General features: G+C 39.5%; 1 protein-coding gene across 1 annotated transcript in view; it reads left to right on the top strand.

The window, feature by feature from the left end:
- The first annotated feature begins 2,820 nt into the window (after positions 1-2,820).
- Positions 2,821-18,748, top strand: part of LOC141121538 (vomeronasal type-2 receptor 26-like) — a 61,353-nt gene continuing 45,425 nt past the window's right edge. The window contains exons 1-3 of the mRNA XM_073611159.1: positions 2,821-2,897; positions 3,739-4,030; positions 9,257-9,803. Coding sequence (XP_073467260.1) covers positions 2,821-2,897; positions 3,739-4,030; positions 9,257-9,803 — 916 coding nt within the window. The remainder of the gene's footprint in view (positions 2,898-3,738; positions 4,031-9,256; positions 9,804-18,748) is intronic.

Raw genomic sequence — 18,748 nt, 5'->3', positions numbered from 1 at the left:
CTGAAATACCCTGCAATACCATGCCATACTCTGCAATACCCAGCCATACTCTGGAATACCCTGCAATACCCTGCCATACTCTGCAATATCCAGCCATACTCTGGCATACTCTGCAATACCCAGCCATACTCTGCAATACCCAGCCATGCTCTGCAATACTCAGTGATACCCAGCCATACTCTGCAATAACCAGCCATACTCTGCTATACCCAGCCATACTCTGCAATACCCAGCCATACTCTGCAATACTCAGTGATACCCAGCCATACTCTGCAATAACCAGCCATACTCTGCCATACCCAGCCATACTCTGCAATACTCGGTGATACCCAGCCATACTCTGCCATACCCAGCCATACCCTGCAATACCCTGCCATACTCAGCCATACCCAGCCATACGCAGCCATGCTCAGCCATGCTCAGCCATACTCGGCCATGCTCAGCCATACTCGGCTGTACTAGGCCACTGTATGTGGCGAGACTGTGGAAGTCTCACGTACTCAGGAGGAGTAGGAGAATCATTTTGGGGTGTTATTTTTGATATGTACATGCTATGTGTTAGAAATATTGTATAAATGGACAACTTTGTGTTACAAAAATATGTTTTAACCACCTCCCGCCCACCGGCAGTCATACGACGTCCTTGACTTTGTGTGGGGATATCTAAATGATGCCTGCACCTACAGGCATCATTCAGATAACAGCTTTTTCAGCTGGCAATTTCCTACACCATGAGAATGATCATAGTGGCTGTTCCACTGCTTGATCCTTCTTACGGAAGGCGAGAGGGGACGTCCCCCCTCCCACCGCCCTCAGGAGCTTCTATTGTCTTTTTGCTACGATCGAAGCCAGGATTGTTTTTTTATATTTGAGGCTTCCCAGCCTAGAGGTGAGATGTGGGGTCTTATTGACTCCATATCTCACTGTAAAGAGGACCTGTCATGCCATATTCCTATTACAAGGGATGTTTACATTCCTTGTAATAGGAATTAAAGTGATCAAAAAATCTATTTTTTGAAAAAAAGCATCAAACTAAAATAAATAAAGTAAAATGAACAATTAAAAAAAAAATTAAAGCGCCCCTGTCCCCATGTGCTCGCATGCAGAAGCAAGCGCATATGTAAGTCCCGCCCACATATGAAAACGGTGTTCAAACCACACATGTGAGGTATCGCTGCGATTGGTAGAGCAATAGCAATAATTTTGGCCCTGGACCTCCTCTGTATCTCAAAACATGCAACCAGTAAAAAAATTTAAAGCGTCGCCTATGGGGATTTTTAAGTAGCAAAGTTTGGTGCCATGCCACAAGCGTGTGCAATTTTGAAGGGTGACATGTTAGGTATCTATTTACTCGGCATAACTTCATCTTTCACATTATGCAAAAACATTGGGCTGACTTTACTGTTTTTTTTTTTTTTTTAATGCAAGATAAAAAGTTGCAATGACCACCATTGTATTCTCTAGGGTCTTTGCTAAAAAAACATATATAATGTTTTGGGGTTCTATGTAATTTTCTAGCAAATAAATGATAATTTTTACATGTAGGAGAGAAATGTCAGAATTGGCCTGGGTGCTCCAGAACGCCTGAAGGTGCTCCGTGCACGTTGGGCCTCTGTATGTGGCCACGCTGTGTAAAAGTCTCACATATGTGGTATCACCATACTCAGGAGTAATAGCAGAATGTGTTTAGGGGTGTAATTTGTGGTATGCATATGCTGTGTGTGAGAAATAACCTTCTAATATGACAATTTTGTGAAAAAAAAAGAAAAAAAATCTTGATTTTGCAAAGAATTGTGGGAAAAAATTACAGCTTCAAAAAACTTATCATACATCTTTCTAAATTCCTTGGAATGTCTTCTTTCCAAAAAGGGGTCATTTGGGGGGTATTTTTACTTTTCTGGCATGTTAGGGTCTCAAGAAATTAGATAGGCCATCAGAACTTCAGGTGTGATCAATTTTCAGATATTGGCACCATAGCTTTTGGACTCTATAACTTTCACAAAGACCAAATAATATAAACCGATTTGGGTTATTTTTACCAAAGATATGTAACAGTATAAATTTTGGCCAAAATATATGAAGAAAAATTACAAATTTGCAAAATTTTATAACAGAAACAAAGAAAAATTCATTTTTTTACAGAATTTTCAGGTCTTTTTTCTTTTATAGCGAAAAAAATAAAAAACCCAGTGGTGATTAAATACCATCAAAAGAAAGCTCTATTTGTGTGAAAAAAAATTCATATAGGTACAGTGTTGCATGACTGAGTAATTGTCATTCAAAATGTGAGAGCACTGAAAGCTGAAAATTGGTCTGGTTATTAAGGGGGTTTAAGTGTCCAGTGATCAAGTGGTTAAGGGGAAATGTCAGGCAAAATTTCCACTCAAAATCCACATGTAGCATTTACTATATATGACCATGGCCCCTGTCAGGCCAGGAAAAGTGAGAATTCAGTCTCCCCACCTGAACCATAACAGGCCACATACCCTCAGCATGGGGGGTACCTTGCCAGGAGGCCACTGGCAAAGCACCAGAATGATGAGGACAAGAGCCTCTTCCCCACAACCCTGGTCTGGTGGTTGTGGGGGTCTGCATGCTGGGGGGGCTTATTGGAAACCGGAAACCTGAGATACAGGCCCTCCCCCTATGTGAATGAGTAGGAGATATACAGTAGCCATATTCATTCATAGAATAAGTGAAAAAATAAACACACCACAGTTTTTGAAAAGTCCTTTTTTTTAGCAAAAAAAACCCCACAGCGTAAATTCATTATCAATCAGTTTGTCCAACATTTCTGATCCAACCCGCCAACACGAATGAATGATGGAGCAGATTATGTTGGCAGTTGCCAGTTTCCTAAGAACCAGTCAGAAGGGAAGCGGTCACATTTATCACCGGTAGTAATACTGATGCCAAATTTATTGCTTTCAGCTGGTGCCGGAGGTTTGACTGGGCAAAACTCAAAATTAGTTCAGTCGTTTGCCTAACCTCCACACAAGCAAAACGTAGTCCTAACTTGGGTTCAGACTAAACCAAAACCTCATCGCTAGTCATTACCCTGGTCACAAGAGCCAATAATATAAGAAAATCAATAACCCAACTCACTCTCTGAAAAAAGTTGGACTTACATAAGCCATATTATTAATGTGTGGAGAGCTGAAAATACTGTGTAGGGAGAGACATTTTTTATGGTATTGGTACATCCCCCCTCATCATGGCAGTGGCCAGTTCTTATGGCTTTTTGTTTGACAATAGTTTGCCTATTAGCCCTAGAAATGGACAAAACAAAAAAACAAGATTCACCCCCATAAACTTCAGGGGGTTTGCTGAAAGTTCACAAACTTCTGAATTTAAGCAAGATTTGGGAAACTTTTCACAAACGAAACCAAGGAAGATTATCTTATCTCTGGCCCTGACTGTCTCCTACGGCATGCCTGTAGGCTCCAACCAGTCCTGTTTCAAGTTTGAAGTCTCTGACCCTTTCCTCTAGTAAGTCTGCATTCTCTGACCTTCTTCTGTAGCATTACATATACTGAATATAATGTGCAGCTAGACAACCACTGCTCTAACTCATATAAGATCAGGAATACATTTCATTATATGTTTCACGGAGCAATGCACACGGCCACTAATCCCACCTTAGATCTCTAGTTAAAATGTGTTATACATTTTACCAGAAAGAAATTCTGCTTGAATCCTTGTATTGTAGACCAATAAAAAACTATCAATTTTCTGCAGGGTTCACCGGAGAGAATACAGACATCTCCTGGCTTTTATATTTGCTATTGATGAGATAAACCGCAGTCCAGATATTCTGCCCAACATAACTCTGGGATACCATGTGTATGATTCTTGTGGACATGTGAATAAAGCTATAAAAGACGTTCTTCAGATATTGACTGGACATACAAAGGAAGCTCCAAATTATTCCTGTATGGAGCAGGGTGTCCTGGCTGGTTTCATTGGAGAACCCAATTCTGACACCACTCTCCAAATGGCCCAGCTGCTGAATCTATATGGTTACACCCAGGTAAGAAAAGCTGAATTTTCTATATTACATAAGGTTAGGACAGCTAGTCATCTTATGGGGAGGTCAAAAGGGTACAAATATTCCTTTGTGCAAAGCGCTATAAAGTATAACATTGTTCTAAAAAATAAAGGCAGTGCTGTGTACAGATGGGCAAATGTTCAGTCCAGACTGTTATGGCATTTGGACAAATGCCTGATCTTTTGCCCATTCAGTCCCCTGATGATCATATATCCAGTATTTCACAAAGGTGAGTACACCCCTCACATTTTTTGTAAATATTTTATTATATCTTTTCATGTGACACTGAAATCTGAAGAAATTACATTTTGCGACAATGTAAAGTATTGAGTGTACAACTTGTATTGCAATGTAAATTTGCTGTCCCCTCAAAATAACTCAACACACAGCCATTAATGTCTAAACCTCTGGCAACAAAGGTGAATACACCCCTTAGTGAAAATGTCCAAATAGGCCCAAAGTGTCAATATTTTGTGTGGCTACTATAATTTTCCAGCACTGCCTTAACCCTCTTAGGCATGGAGTTCACCAGAGCTTCACAGGTTGCCACTGGAGTCCTCTTCCACTCCTTCATGACAACATAACGAAGCTGGTGGATGTTAGAGACCTTGCGCTCCTCCACCCTCCATTTGAGGATGTCCCACAGATGCTCAATATGGTTTAGGTCTAGAGACATGCTTAGCCAGTCAATCACCTTTACCTTCAGCTTCTTTAGCAAGGCAGTGGTCATCTTGGAGGTGTGCTTGGGGTCATTATCATGTTAGAATATTGCCCTGCGGCCCAATTTCCGAAGGAAGGGGATCATGCTCTTCATCAGTATCTCACAGTACATGTTGGCATTCATAGTTCCCTCAATGAACTGTAGCTCCCCAGTTCCGGCAGCACTCATGCAGCCCCAGACCATGACACTCCCACCCCCATGCTTGACTGTAGGCAAGACACACTTGTTTTTGTACTCCTCACCTGGTTGCCGCCACACACGCTTGTCACCATCTGAACCAAATAAGTTTATCTATCTCTCATCAGACAACAGGAGATGGTTCCAGTAATCCATGTCCTTAGTCTGCTTGTCTTCAGCAAACTGTTTGCGGGCTTTCTTGTGCATCATCTTTAGAAGAAACTTCCTTCTGGGACAACAGCCATGCAGACCAATTTGATGCAGTGTGCGGCGTATGGTCTTAGCACCGACAGGCTGACCCCCACCCCTTCAACCTCTGTAGCAATGTTGGCAGCACTCATACGTCTATTTCCCAAAGACAGCCTCTGGATATGACACTGAGCATGTGCACTCAACTTACATAGTTACATAATAGAGGGGAGGGAAAGGGGGTAACAAGCCCCGGTACTTTAACAGTGTTTAATGAACAAACAGGATAAAGACACATCAGCATCAATAAAATTTCATGGATTTTATTACAATTTATAAAAAACATAAGAAAAATTTAACCATCACTGTCAAGGTCATGGATTCCACTGGGAAACATGCATACAAAAGATACTACTCAACATGTTTTGCTTTAGCAGCTTCTTCAGGAGTTTCTGGTAACAAGTACGTTATGCTGGGAATAGCAAAGGACAAGGATGAGTTCTCATGTTACAAAATTTGCTTAGAATACAATGAATGAAACAAAAATTGTTGAAAATAAGAGATAAATACATTTTGCCAATGCGGCCAATGCAGAATATAGTCAATACATATAAACAGTCATAAGAAAGGACATATATGAGTAGTATACAAAAGCATGAGTCTCATCTGAGGTACCAGAAAGAGCCAAGCATAGACCTGGTTCAATAATGAAGAAGCGATTGAGGCGCAACTACAGTGAAGATCATCACTTTGAAAAAGAAGCCACGGAATTACAGGTGCATTTAAAATCACGTGGCTACAGCAATAGATCCCTTAAAAAGGCCTACATCAGGGCTAAGGGAAAAAAATGTGCCTCCTTAATACACAATCTCAAATCTGTCAAAGAAAATCCAGGATTTAGGATGATTACCCGCTTTTCTGGCCAGCATCGCCAGGTGAGGGACATCCTACAGAAACATTGGTATCTCCTAATGGGAGATGACAATGTTTCAAAAAATCTTAACCAATACCCTAAGATTACCTTTAGGAGATCTCGATCTCTCCGTGACAGTTTTGTACATAGTCACTATACCCCCCAAATAGGCATTTCTAATAATGCCAAGGGCACTAGGCCATGTCATAAATGCAATTATTGTCAGTATATTCATGCTGCATATAGCATTACCCTTCCCAATGGGTGTTTGCACAAACCCAAATTTATGGCAACATGCCAGTTGTTTGGAATGGTCTATATAATGCTTTGTGAGTGCCACGCTTTCTACGTGGGCAAAACTAAGCGACCTTTTTACCACCGCATTAGGGATGATGTTTCCTTGGTTTCTAAAAAAATAGTGGAAACACCGATAAGTCGCCACATGGGTTTGCTCCACCATTTTGACTGCTCAAAAATGCATTTCTTTGCCTTAAAGCATATTCCTCCAGGAGATAGAGGTGGTGACTACGACAAAATTCTTTTACAGCGAGAAGCACTATGGATACATGAACTTTCTGCCCTAAAATACCCTGGTTTGAATGATGCTTACAGTTTCAAATCTTTTCTTTAATGGGTCAAGCTTTTTCCTATATCATAATTTTCACTGCATTTCTATTTTAATCCTTTTTTTCTCTCCTTTTCTCTTTTTCTTTCAACCATTCAATGGTCACAATTCATATCATACCATAGTTTGTAACTATGGATTAATATATATTATGATTTCATTTGTCATATACATATGTGATATTTATTATATTCTACAGGCGGACGATATGTGGACTCCCACCGGGATGCCATTGAGGGCTTATAGCGTTTAAACAATTTTCAACTTTTAAGTATATTCTCTTATTTAATTTACCTATTCAAATTAATCCTTTGTTTTCATGATTCATTCTCATTTATCAGCACCAATTTGTTGAGTCTGTTCCTATAGTGATTGTACGGACGCCCCAGGCACCAGTGTAGCCCAGGTTTGAATCAGCTTGCTTACACACTGGAGCCCTAGAGTATATAGTCCCATGTGCCCAGATGTGCCCAGATGCGTGATTAACTGAATCCTTTACCCAATTACTATTAGCATAATACTGTTTGTTGATATGTTCTGGCACTTTTCCATTTCCATGACATTTCATACATGCAGTTTCCCTTATTCAAAATGGCGCCAGAAGTTGGGACGCCTTTCAGGCATCACACCCTGTGTGGCAGTATTTACTCTGATATATGCGCACTGAAGCTGATGACGTGATTGTCATCACTCCATAGGCGCTTCTATGTTTGAGTCACTGCACCTGTGCACAGGCATCCTCGCTGGCGTCCGCCTCCCGGCGGTGACATCAGACGCTGCTGGGAGGCGAGGTCTATATGAATGTGGCTATTTGCCGCAACCCTCTGTCAAAGGCCATCTCAGAGAGGAGGGATGAACACCTCCGGAATCGCTTCCGGTATCCCTGATTTTTTGTTCATCTTGGTAAGTTCTTCAGTTTGCCTGTTCACTGCTTGATAAGGATCTTCAGTCACCTGTTTTAAATTTCCCTTTGACCATAGTTTTTTCTTTTGTGCATAGATTTTGTCCAGTCCACATTCTAAATTTCAATTATACCTCAAGTCAATTCAGCTCTGCATGTAGCTGTCTTTGCTACAACTTGAACTGTTCTTTATCCAGCTTTGTAATGGTTTGATTTTCGAACCCAGCTGTTTATTCATTGATTCCTATTACCGTTTTCTTATCAGGTAAAAATTGCTCTATAATCAATCACATAATGACCTAACTTCATTTGTGGGTTCTAGGGGTTTGTTTTAACTCCTGGTGGCCCAACATGGAAGTATACTTTTTAATGTGTGATTCATTTTCCCCATGTTTTAGGGATATTAAAAATTATTTTCCTGCTGCGATCACTTTTGAACATGACACTCAGATGGTGGTGCTTTGAATCCATATGTGATGTACAATGTCTTCACTATTGAACCAGGTCTATGCTTGGCCCTTTCTGGCACCTCCGGTGAGACTCATTTCACCTCCGCCTGTATATGTTTTTGTATACTACACATATATGTCCTTTCTTATGACTGTTTATATGTATTGACTATACTCTGCATTGGCCGCATAGGCAAAATGTATTTATCTCTTATTTTCACATTTTTTTGTTTAGTTCATTGTATTCTAAGCAAAAAAAAAATTTAACATGAGAACTTATCCTTGTCCTTTGCTATTCCTAGCATAATGTACTTGTTACCAGAAACTCCTGAAGAAGCTGCTAATGTTTCTTTATAGATTGTAATAAAATCCATGAAATTTTATTGATGGTGATGTGTCTTTATCCTGTTTGTTCATTGAACACCATTAAAGTCCCAGGGCTTGTTACCCCCTTTCCCTCCCCTCTATTATATTGTGCATAGGGATGTGGTGTTCCTTCTGGTGCTATATATATATATATATATATATATATATATATATATATATATATATATATATATATATAAATTACAGTATATGCAGTATATTTCTTTGTTATCTGAAGAGTTATGGTTGAATAGACAGACCCATGGTTGAAATGTAAACACTGATCTGGTCCATAAAGGATATACAGGTTCAGGAGCTGAGCTGGTAATTGTGTTTATACTCGGTTGTCCACCTCCAGCTAAAGCCAAAATCAGTCTTGCAGTGGGAGTGTTTGGCCAGAAAACTGATGATCAGGAGACCCCTAGGTGGGATTACAGGGGAAGAACTCTTAGAGGGGAATTTATCAAAACTGGTGCAGCCAGAATCTGGGGCAGTTATGCATGACAACCAATCAGCTTCTATATTTCATCTTCAAAGTTTAACTAAATAAACTGAAAATAGAGGCTGATTGGTTGCTCCAGATTCTGGTTGATCCAGTTTGATAAATTCCCCTTAATGTCATATTATCAGCTTTCACTGATGGCTGTAATCATTTATGAAATAATACATTTACTTTTGTATCTTTATCTGATTGGTCCAGTGAAATAAAAGCACCACTAAAATCTGCTTATCTCTTGTAGACAGCTCAGATGACATGTTTGTTGCTCTTAAAAAAAAAAAAAAAAAACAATAAAACATTTTCTAAGGTTTTCTTCTGTCCATTGAGAGTTCCAGATTAATTATACAGAATGTTTTCTTTCTTTCTAGATTAGTTATGGAGCCAGAGATACTTTACTGAGTGATAGAAAGATGTATCCAAACTTTTTCCGGACAGTTCCGGATGATGAGATGCAATATGTGGCCATAGCAAAGTTACTGGAAAGGTTGAAGTGGAACTGGGTCGGGATCCTTACATCTGATGATGAATACGGAGAGAGGGAGATCCGACAACTCAGCAAACATTTATCTAATCATGGAATTTGTATTGAATTCAAGATTCTGGTGTCTGTAAAGAATTGTGATAAAATTCCTCCAGAGCTGCGGACCTCAACTACGGAAGTTCTTATTATTTGTGGCTCAGTTAGTAGGACTTATTACAAGTTTTTGGATAATAATGTCCCTTATCACACGGAGAAAACATTTATTCTACCAGATTCTTGGTCAATGAGTGAAATGTTTTTTGCTCTCAGTAACTGCAGCTTGGTGTTTACGTTCCCCGTTCTCTACACAAAGGAATTGGTGGAATATTTGTATAGTATTGATCCATCCAGCCGCCCAAATGACCCCCTGATAGAGGATATTATCATAACTGATTGTAGATGCTTTTCAAAAAACCAAATGAAAAATTTCATTATTCCACTCACAACTAGATTACCTCTTAGGAACTGCAGTTTGGAGACACTTCCACTTGGTTTATATTTTTCTGATGAGAAAACATCCTATAGAGTCTATATCTCAGTCTACATTTTGGCTCAAGCATTACATGACATGGATTTCTCTTTTAAAATAAATAACAAAAAATCTGAAATAAATCCACACACACTAAAGTATAAGGTGAGAGCGTCCAATGAAAGTTTACTCGTATCTTTTTATACTCGGTCAGTTCAGTACTGGAACACAATGTGCCCAGACAAAAATTACACCCAGTTTAGGTTCATGTTTAGTTTAGAGGTGTTTAACCCTTTCATTTGTGGAGCTGTTTTTTTTATTTTTGCACCCATGTTAAAAAATCATTTTAGGCCTGAAGATTATATAAAACTCCCAAACAGTATACAGTATATTTTCTGAAAGCAGAGACCCTGGAGAAACAATGCTTGCTGTATCATCTTTTTCTGTCACATGATATTAGTGCAATGGTTTACCAAATGTAATCTTTTGTTTTCAGTAAAAGATACACAAAGTTCATTTTAGGACATACAAATGTAATATATTACCTAATTATTTGGTAAAATATAAAAGATGAGGCTGCACTGAATAAATAGATAGTCAGTATGTCAAGTCTTAAAATGACCGGCACCTCTGAAATGGTGACAAACTTTAGTACCTTCACTTTTCCATAGGTAATGCTTTAAAGGCTAAGTTCACCTTTTGGAACATGTTACATGACACATCAGTATTTAGGGTGTAACATGTTCCAGCACATTTTCCCTCACCCCCCCCCCCCCCCCCCCCCGTGCCAGTGGGTAGGGAGTTTCCTCTCCCCCAAAACTCATACCAGATAACTGATAACAGGTCTAAAATTATTGTTCTCACTCCAGCATGCGTGTTAATAACATGTGCAGAAAAATTGAATCTTTAGTGCACAGGCGCCCCTCATATCTGTGTTTATTTTTGTATATGTGTGTATGTGGGGGTGGGGTGAGGTTCATATTTATGTATTTTGAGGGGTTAAAGTGCTTGGAATTAACTATTTTTTTACACTTTATTTTTTATCACATGAGGACATGAGTCCCCTATGTGATACTTTTTTTGGGACAGGTTCCCTTTAATGAGACCCCTGATGTCTCCCCTGCCCTCTATTAAACAAATGGAGTTCAGATTACACTCCATTAGCTTCTTTCCAATGGCAGCAGAACCCCAAAGTGACATTTTACCGATCACTTCTGGGTTCTTAATAGATAGGGGAGATCAACAAACAGACATTCACTGGTCTCCCTAATGGAGGCTGCCATTGCTGAACTCTCCTTGGAGAATAATAGTTCTTTGGCTGTTCAGATGTTTTCATATCAGAGTTGTCTGACTCTAGTTATACAGGAAATATTTCTGGCACTGATTTCCTGAAGTCACACACAGCAAGGTATCTATAAGTTTTTAGGGCTAAACTTGAAAAAGTCAAGATGATATATTAATTCTGAGCACATTGGGGGGATTTGAAGTCATCTCGAGGGATCTGACCAGCAGTGGTGCTCTGCTTTGGTTTTCTTTTTTTTTTTTTAGTTATTCTGTTTTAACCACTTAAACACTTTGAATGATAATTACTCAATCATGCAACAATGTACCCAAATGCAATTTTATCATTTTTTTAAAGATAGAGATTTATATTGGTAGGATTTAATCACCACCAAGTTTTTAAGTTTTTCAATATAAATGAGAAAAATCCATTCTGGTTAAAAATGTTGATTATAAAATTTTGCAAATAAATAATATTTCTTCATAAATTTAGACCAACATGTATTCTGCTACATTTCTGCTACATAACCCAAATCAGTATATATTATTTAGTCTGTGGGAAAGTCTACACACTATGGGATATAGATCTGAATACTGATCAGTCCTGATGTACTGATGGACTCATTTCTTGAGGCCCTAAAATGACAGGACAATACCCCCAAATGATCCACATTCTGTTCTAGAAAGCGATTGCTGGTATTGTGAAGGACCTGGAGCACCCAGAGGGACACAATGATTCCATACACATAACTTTCCACTGCCAACGGGGTTTTAAAGAGACAGTGGGGTTGATTTACTAAAACTAGAGAGTGCAAAATCTGGTGCAGCTGTGCACAGTAGCCAATCAGCTTCTATCTTTAGCTTGTTCAATTAAGCTTTGACAAAAAAAACCTGGAAGCTGATGGGTTTCTATGCTGAGCTGCACCAGAATTTGCCCTCTCCAGTTTTAATAAATCAACCCCATTGCTAACCACTTGCCGACCAGCCGCCACAGTTTTACTGCGTCAGAATGGCACAAACCAAATGATGTTATGTTACATCGCTTCATCCTGTGGCCACTAGGGTCACGCGCCCGCTGCTCGCCCCCAGAGCTGATGCGAGTGCCTGGCGGGCGAGATGACCACCGGACTCCTGTCATCGCTTGTGACACAGCGAGAATCGGATCTGTGAGTGTAAACACACAGATCCTGGTTCTCAGAGGGGAGAAGAGAGAGATTGTGGGGTTGACTTACTAAATGAGCAGAAGCTCTGCTGACTTTCATCAACCAAACATGTGCAGGCAAAAATGCAGTTTTTTTTTTTTCCTTGCATGTGATTGGGTATTCTTTGCAAAGTGAAGCTTTACCTCATTTACTAAGCTCTGGAGCAACTGCACTTGCAGAGTGAAACAGCACTTTCCAAGGTGCACAGTCTGTTGGCCTTTAGTAAATCAACCCCGTGTGTTCATACAAAGTATGAACACAGATCTCTCTCTTCCCCTAGCAAGTCCCATCCCAGCTACAGTTAGAACCCAGAGAGGGAACACAGTTAACCCCTTGATCGCCCCCTAGTGTTAACCCCTTCCCTGCCAGGGACATTTATACAGTAATCAGTGCATTTTTATAGCACTGATCGCTGTATAAATGCCAATGGTCCCAAAAATATGTCAAAAGTGGTCTATATGTCGGCCATAATGTCGCAGTCCCAATAAAAATCACAGATTGCAGCCATTGCTAGTGAAAAAAATAATAATAAAAATGCTATAAATCTATCCCCTATTTTGTAGACACTATAACTTTTGCGTAAACCAATCAATATACGCATATTGCAATTTTTATTACCAAAAAATATGTAGAAGAATACATATCGCCTAAACTGAGAAAAAATTTGCTTTTTTAAAAAAAAATGGGGATATTTATTATAGCAAAAAGTACATAATATTGTGTTTTTTTTCAAAATTGTCGCTCTTTTTTGTTTATAGCGCAAAAAATAAAAACCGCAGAGATGATCAAATACCACCAAAAGAAAGCTCTATTTGTGAGTAAAAAAGGACGTCAATTTTGCTTGAGTGCAGTGCCTCACGACTGCGCAATTGTCAGTTAAAGCGACGCAATGCTGAATTGCAAAAAATGGCCTGGTCATTCAGCAGCCAAATCTTCCGGGGCTGAAGTGATTAAACAGGACCTGAGCCTACTTACTGTACTTTGTACCCCAAAAATATGTTTTAATTGTTTTGCACAAACCAGTCTTATACAGACACATAAACGTAGGTACATAGTTACATATTTGATAAGGTTGAATGAAGACACCAGTCCATCCAGTTCAACCTCTGTGTGTGTGTTTATGTCACTACCATATCCCTGTATATTGCATCCACTAAGATGTCCAACTGAAAGTTTTCATAACACTCTCTGACAACACCAACTGTAAAAGAGAGTTCCACATACTTACCGATCTAACAGTAAAGAACCCCTTACCGAGTTTAAGATTAAACCGCTTCTCATCCAACTTCTTTGAGCGGCTGCGTATCTTCTTAAGAAACCTGAGACTGAATAGTTTACTCTCAATGTTAGAATCACCATTTAAAAATTTGCATATTGTGATCATATCTGTTTATAAGTGCTTCTCCAGAGAGAATAGGTTTAATGTTTGTAGTCATTCTTCATAACTGAGGTCCTTCAGCCCCCTTATTGGCTTTGTTCCCCTTCTCTGGACTCAGGACAGTCTAGCACATCCTTCCTGAGGACTGGTGACCAGAACTAGATGGCATACTCCAGATGTGGCTTAATTAGAGTTTTGTAAAGTGGTAGAATTAAAGTCTTTTCTCTTGAGTAGATACCCTTTTAATGCATGCTTATAGTCTGTTGGCCTTGCTTGCCGCACCTTGGCATTGCATGCTATTGCTGAGCCTGTGGTCTACAAGAATCTCCAGATCCTTTTCCATCCTCAATTCCTCCTGGGGTTCTCTCACTAATGGTTAACTTGCGTTCATATTTTTTAGCTCCCAAGTGTATTACTTTATATTTTTCAATAATAAATCTCAAGCACAAACATGTAAAAACTTGCAACTATACTTTAGCTTTTTAGAACAGCCAGATAAGCCCCCATCCACAGACTCCTACAACTACTGGGCCATGATTGTGGGCTAGTGGTCCCCCTGGGAAGGTACCCCCATGTTAAGTGCATGTGGCCTGGTATGGTTCAGAATTGGGCAGACAACTGCCCAACCCCCCTCATCCTAGCCACCCAGGGTGCATGCTTGGATAAGGGTCTGGTGTAAAATTTTGAGGAGACCTCATTCTTATTTTGTGGGGTTCCACTTAAGATTCATACCAGGACTAAAGGGCCTGGTATAAATTTTGGGGGGATTCTAAGCCATTTTATTTATCCCTGCTATATGTTACTATGCACCTGGAATTCAGCAGGAAGCTGTCACATTTAGCAGTGGTAATAAAAGGGATCTGCTCCTTTTGGGACTAGCACCTGTAGGTAGAAGCTGATTAGACTTTACACACAGTAGGCTTTGAGCGGTGCTGTCAGAACTACATGTCCTTAGGTTCAGTTTGAGCGTTGTTTGGCTAACAAATTAAAAATTCCAATTTAAATATGGCCAGTGACCCTATTTGGGCAGTGATGCCACTGCTATTCCCACCCCTTTTCTTATGTGGCCGGGATTTCCAGTGATGTCATTGGTTCCTATGGATGCCTCGGGAGCAAGCATACACTGCTTCCTTAGGAATCACTGACAGCAGGAGGTTGTCATATATAGAAGCTGTAGAAATATTGCTTCTATATGAGATTATCGACTCCAATCTAAAGGTAGGTTGGATGGGCAAATGTTTGGCCACTTGTCTGAATGCCCAAACAGCCAATGTTTATACCAGACCATTGTCTCATCCTGACCGAAAATCCATTTGTTTTTCCATTCACACAGGATTCTCCATGAACTGTACACAGTGCAGAGGTCTTCCTCATATTATTTCCCCTGCTGGTCCAATGTTCTCAGCCTATAATGTTAGGCCATTTTCTTTACTGATGAATGGTAACTTTCATGGTCAAATGTTCTCATGGCTATTTTTCTCAATGTTAGAGAATGTTAACTTCGCCCGGTGAAAGGCAACAAAGATACCATTACACACATATTACAAACATTATGGTATTATTCATTATACAAATTGTAAGACGTTCATAGTTTATATGGTTTAAAAGACTGAAAAAAAAAACACAGGTCCATCCATTTCATCCTGTGTGTGTATGTGTGTGTGTGATTTGTAATCTTTGAAAGTTCCCATAGCCCCATATATTCTGCTTTCCGAGGAAGACATCTAAAAGGGTTTTAAAGTTGTCAGCACTCTCAGCTTGTACCACTTCCTAGGGAAGGGAATTGTACATTTTTACTTCTCTAGCAGTAAAGATCCCTTTCCACAATCTAAGGTTAAGCCTCCTTTCTTCTAACCTCAAATCATGGCCACATGTCCTCTTCGGGGACCCTACAGTAAACAGTTTATCACAGTTACTCAAGTCACCTTTAAATATATTTGTACATTGTAATCTTGTCCTTTCCTAAAGAGTAACTTTTGTTGAGAAAAAACCCTCCTCTCTGGGTGGTTTATGTACATTGCATGGATTTTACCAAACTTTGTTGCAGATTCCTTTTTTTTCTCCATTGAATTGTATTGTGTATCAAAATAGCATACATCGAATAAAGTAATAACAATAGAACATGTTTCGTTTCAAAACCATATAGTATTATACAACTGAAGTGAAATAAGCTTAATGCAATCAAAAATGTCATTTTGTAACATAAGAATCATAACATGTAGTACATATATATCTCATATCATAAAGGGCTATATAACACACATAGTATAAAGGTTATGTTAATCTGTTTTGATCAATTTCTAATGGGCTGAGATTCATTTTTAGGGATGGGGGAGAAATAATAATAATAATAATAATAATAATTAAAAAAAAAATGGGGGAGGGGAAGTATGTGTATTCTATTATTTCCTTCTCTCTCCTTTTTATCATCTTATCTCTTTTCTGTTTCTTTTCTTTATCATGCTATATTGCTGATTCATAGTCATTAATATTTTTGAATTGTATCCAGTTATACCAGGTTAAAGTGTACTTATATATGTTTTCTTGTGAAATTCTGATAAGTTCCTCTTTTTTTCCCAATATGATTAATTCTATAAAACCATTCTTTTTTAGAAGGGGTAGTTGTTGAACGCCAATGGAACGGTATGCAGTGTTTTGCAGCATTAATCATAAACATGGGTAAGGATTTGAGATAACGTTTTTTAAAAATTTTATTGTGGTGCAAAAGGTATTGTGCCGGAGTGAAGTTCAATTCTTCCGACGTAGCTGTGCTGATAGTGTCATGAACCATATGCCGAAATGTTTGGATCATTGGGCACGACCACCATATATGAACCATGGAACCTACTTCATTTCCACATCTCCAACATCTATTAGAGATTTGGGGATAACATTTGTTTACCAGGGTTGGTGTTCTGTACCAACATGTAATGATTTTATATCCACATTCTTGAGTTGCAACATTAAGGGACCCTTTGTAGGGAAACATGAAAATTGTTTCCCATTCTGTTAATGACATTTGGATATTGAGGTCTCGTTCCCATGGAAGACATGACGTAATGGTGAAATTGTTTAGTTTCCCAAAGAGAGAAACATATAGAATAGAGATAGTATGTCTTTGTGGACTTGTTTTGGAGCAAAGATTTTCCAGGGTAGTTAGCAGTCTTGTTCATGTGTGTGCTGTCCCCTGTTTGGTCAGGTAGTGTTTTATTTGCATATAGTTCCATTGTAATAGAACTTTCGGGAAAATTTCATTGTTAACTTTGTCTCTTGTTTTGAGGGTGTTCCCTCTAAAGAATTGTTTTGTCAGAATGTCTTTATGAGGCCAAACCCCCAGGATGAAGTTTTGTTCTAGTCCCGGTTGAAAGTCTGGGTTACCTTTCAGTGGAGTCAAAGGACCCAGCCAGGGTGTTTGGGTTGTCAGTTTTTGAAACCTCACGGAAGACGTCTGTTATGCCCCTCACTACACGTGACTGAGGTGTATTCGGGCACACTGTTAACTCCTCTCATACCAATGCATTCCAGTAGGCGCAGAATCCCTTTGAACTTTTATTGATACAAGATAGAGTAAAACTGTAACAGATACAGACAAAATGCAATTAACAAAGATCATATAATTAGTGCCATCCTATCTATCTAGCTGAAGATACAATTAGTAAACATACCGAAGATGGATCCGGATGGCTAACGTAGAGCTTAGCAGCAGATGTGTATGCTTCCATGGTAGGAAAAGATGAAAATGGTGGAGGAAGCTGATGCAAGGCCTGATGGGATTGAAAGTACGGAGGCTTTGATGTACCAAATCTAGCCAGCTATACTAAATGACTACATGAAATAGATATAGCGCAGTTATGCAAAATGGTCGCTAGATGGCAGCATAGAGCAATCTAATTAAATCAAAAGGGTAAATAGGAAAATCTCAAGCCTTATTAAAGAAGGCATGACAACGTCTAAAGTGGGGCCTATTAGACGGTGGGATTTAGCCGCCGATGGGTCAGCTAACACTTGTACTCTTTTCCATTGACATCTGTATAAGTCCTTTGTGTCTAGATTGACTGGAGGAGCTGTGATCACCTCAACTTTCTGAGTGAGCAAAGTGGAAGGTGTAAGCAAGAAAGGATCTTCAGGATCATTAGGTATAGATGTCAAAGGTCTGGCATTCATTACAGCTGATACTTCAGCCATGAAGGTTGTCAGAGTCTCATGTGTGAGTTTTGAAGTTCCCAAATGTAGAAACATTGAATCTAGGATTCTTCGAGCAATACCAATCATACGCTCCCAGGCACCTCCCATGTGAGAAGAGTGTGGGGGGTTAAATGTCCATGTACAACCCTGTTCTGAAAGGTATCTCTCTACACGTTCTGTGTCAAGGTTTGAAGTGATATTCAATTCTTTGCAAGCTCCAACAAAGTTGGTCCCTCTATCAGAGCGTATGTGTTTGACAGGGCCTCTAATAGAGATGAAACGTCTCAGGGCATTGATAAAGCTGGATGTGTCTAAGGACTCAGTTACTTCTATGTGTACAGCTCTAATGCACATACAAGTAAACATGACAGCCCAACGTTTGCTGTTGGCACTGCCTCCTCTGGTTTGTCGTGTGATGACAGCCCAAGGCCCAAACACATCAAGGCCGACGTTTGTGAAAGGGGGTTCTGTACTGAGTCGGTCTGCAGGAAGGTTTGCCATTTTCTGGGTTTGAAACATGCCACGAAGCTTGCGACAGATGATACATTTGAAAATGGTTTTACTCACAAGTCTCTTGGCTCCCACTATCCAGAGTCCAGCTGCACGCAAGGCTCCTTCGGTGAACAAACGTCCTTGGTGTTTTATCTGTGTGTGGTAGAATTCCACAAGTAAAGACGCAACATGGTTGTTTGGTATTATGATAGGATTACTTTCACCACTATCAAGTCCTGCATTTGAAATACGTCCTCCAACTCTTAACAGTCCTTCATTGTCTATAAAGGGGTTGAGTTTCCTTAGAGGACAGTTCTTTGGAATGTTCTTGCG

Source organism: Aquarana catesbeiana, unplaced genomic scaffold (assembly GCF_042186555.1).
Source record: "Aquarana catesbeiana isolate 2022-GZ unplaced genomic scaffold, ASM4218655v1 unanchor224, whole genome shotgun sequence".
Taxonomy (NCBI): Eukaryota; Metazoa; Chordata; class Amphibia; order Anura; family Ranidae; genus Aquarana; species Aquarana catesbeiana.
This window is presented reverse-complemented; position numbering and strand designations above follow the sequence as displayed.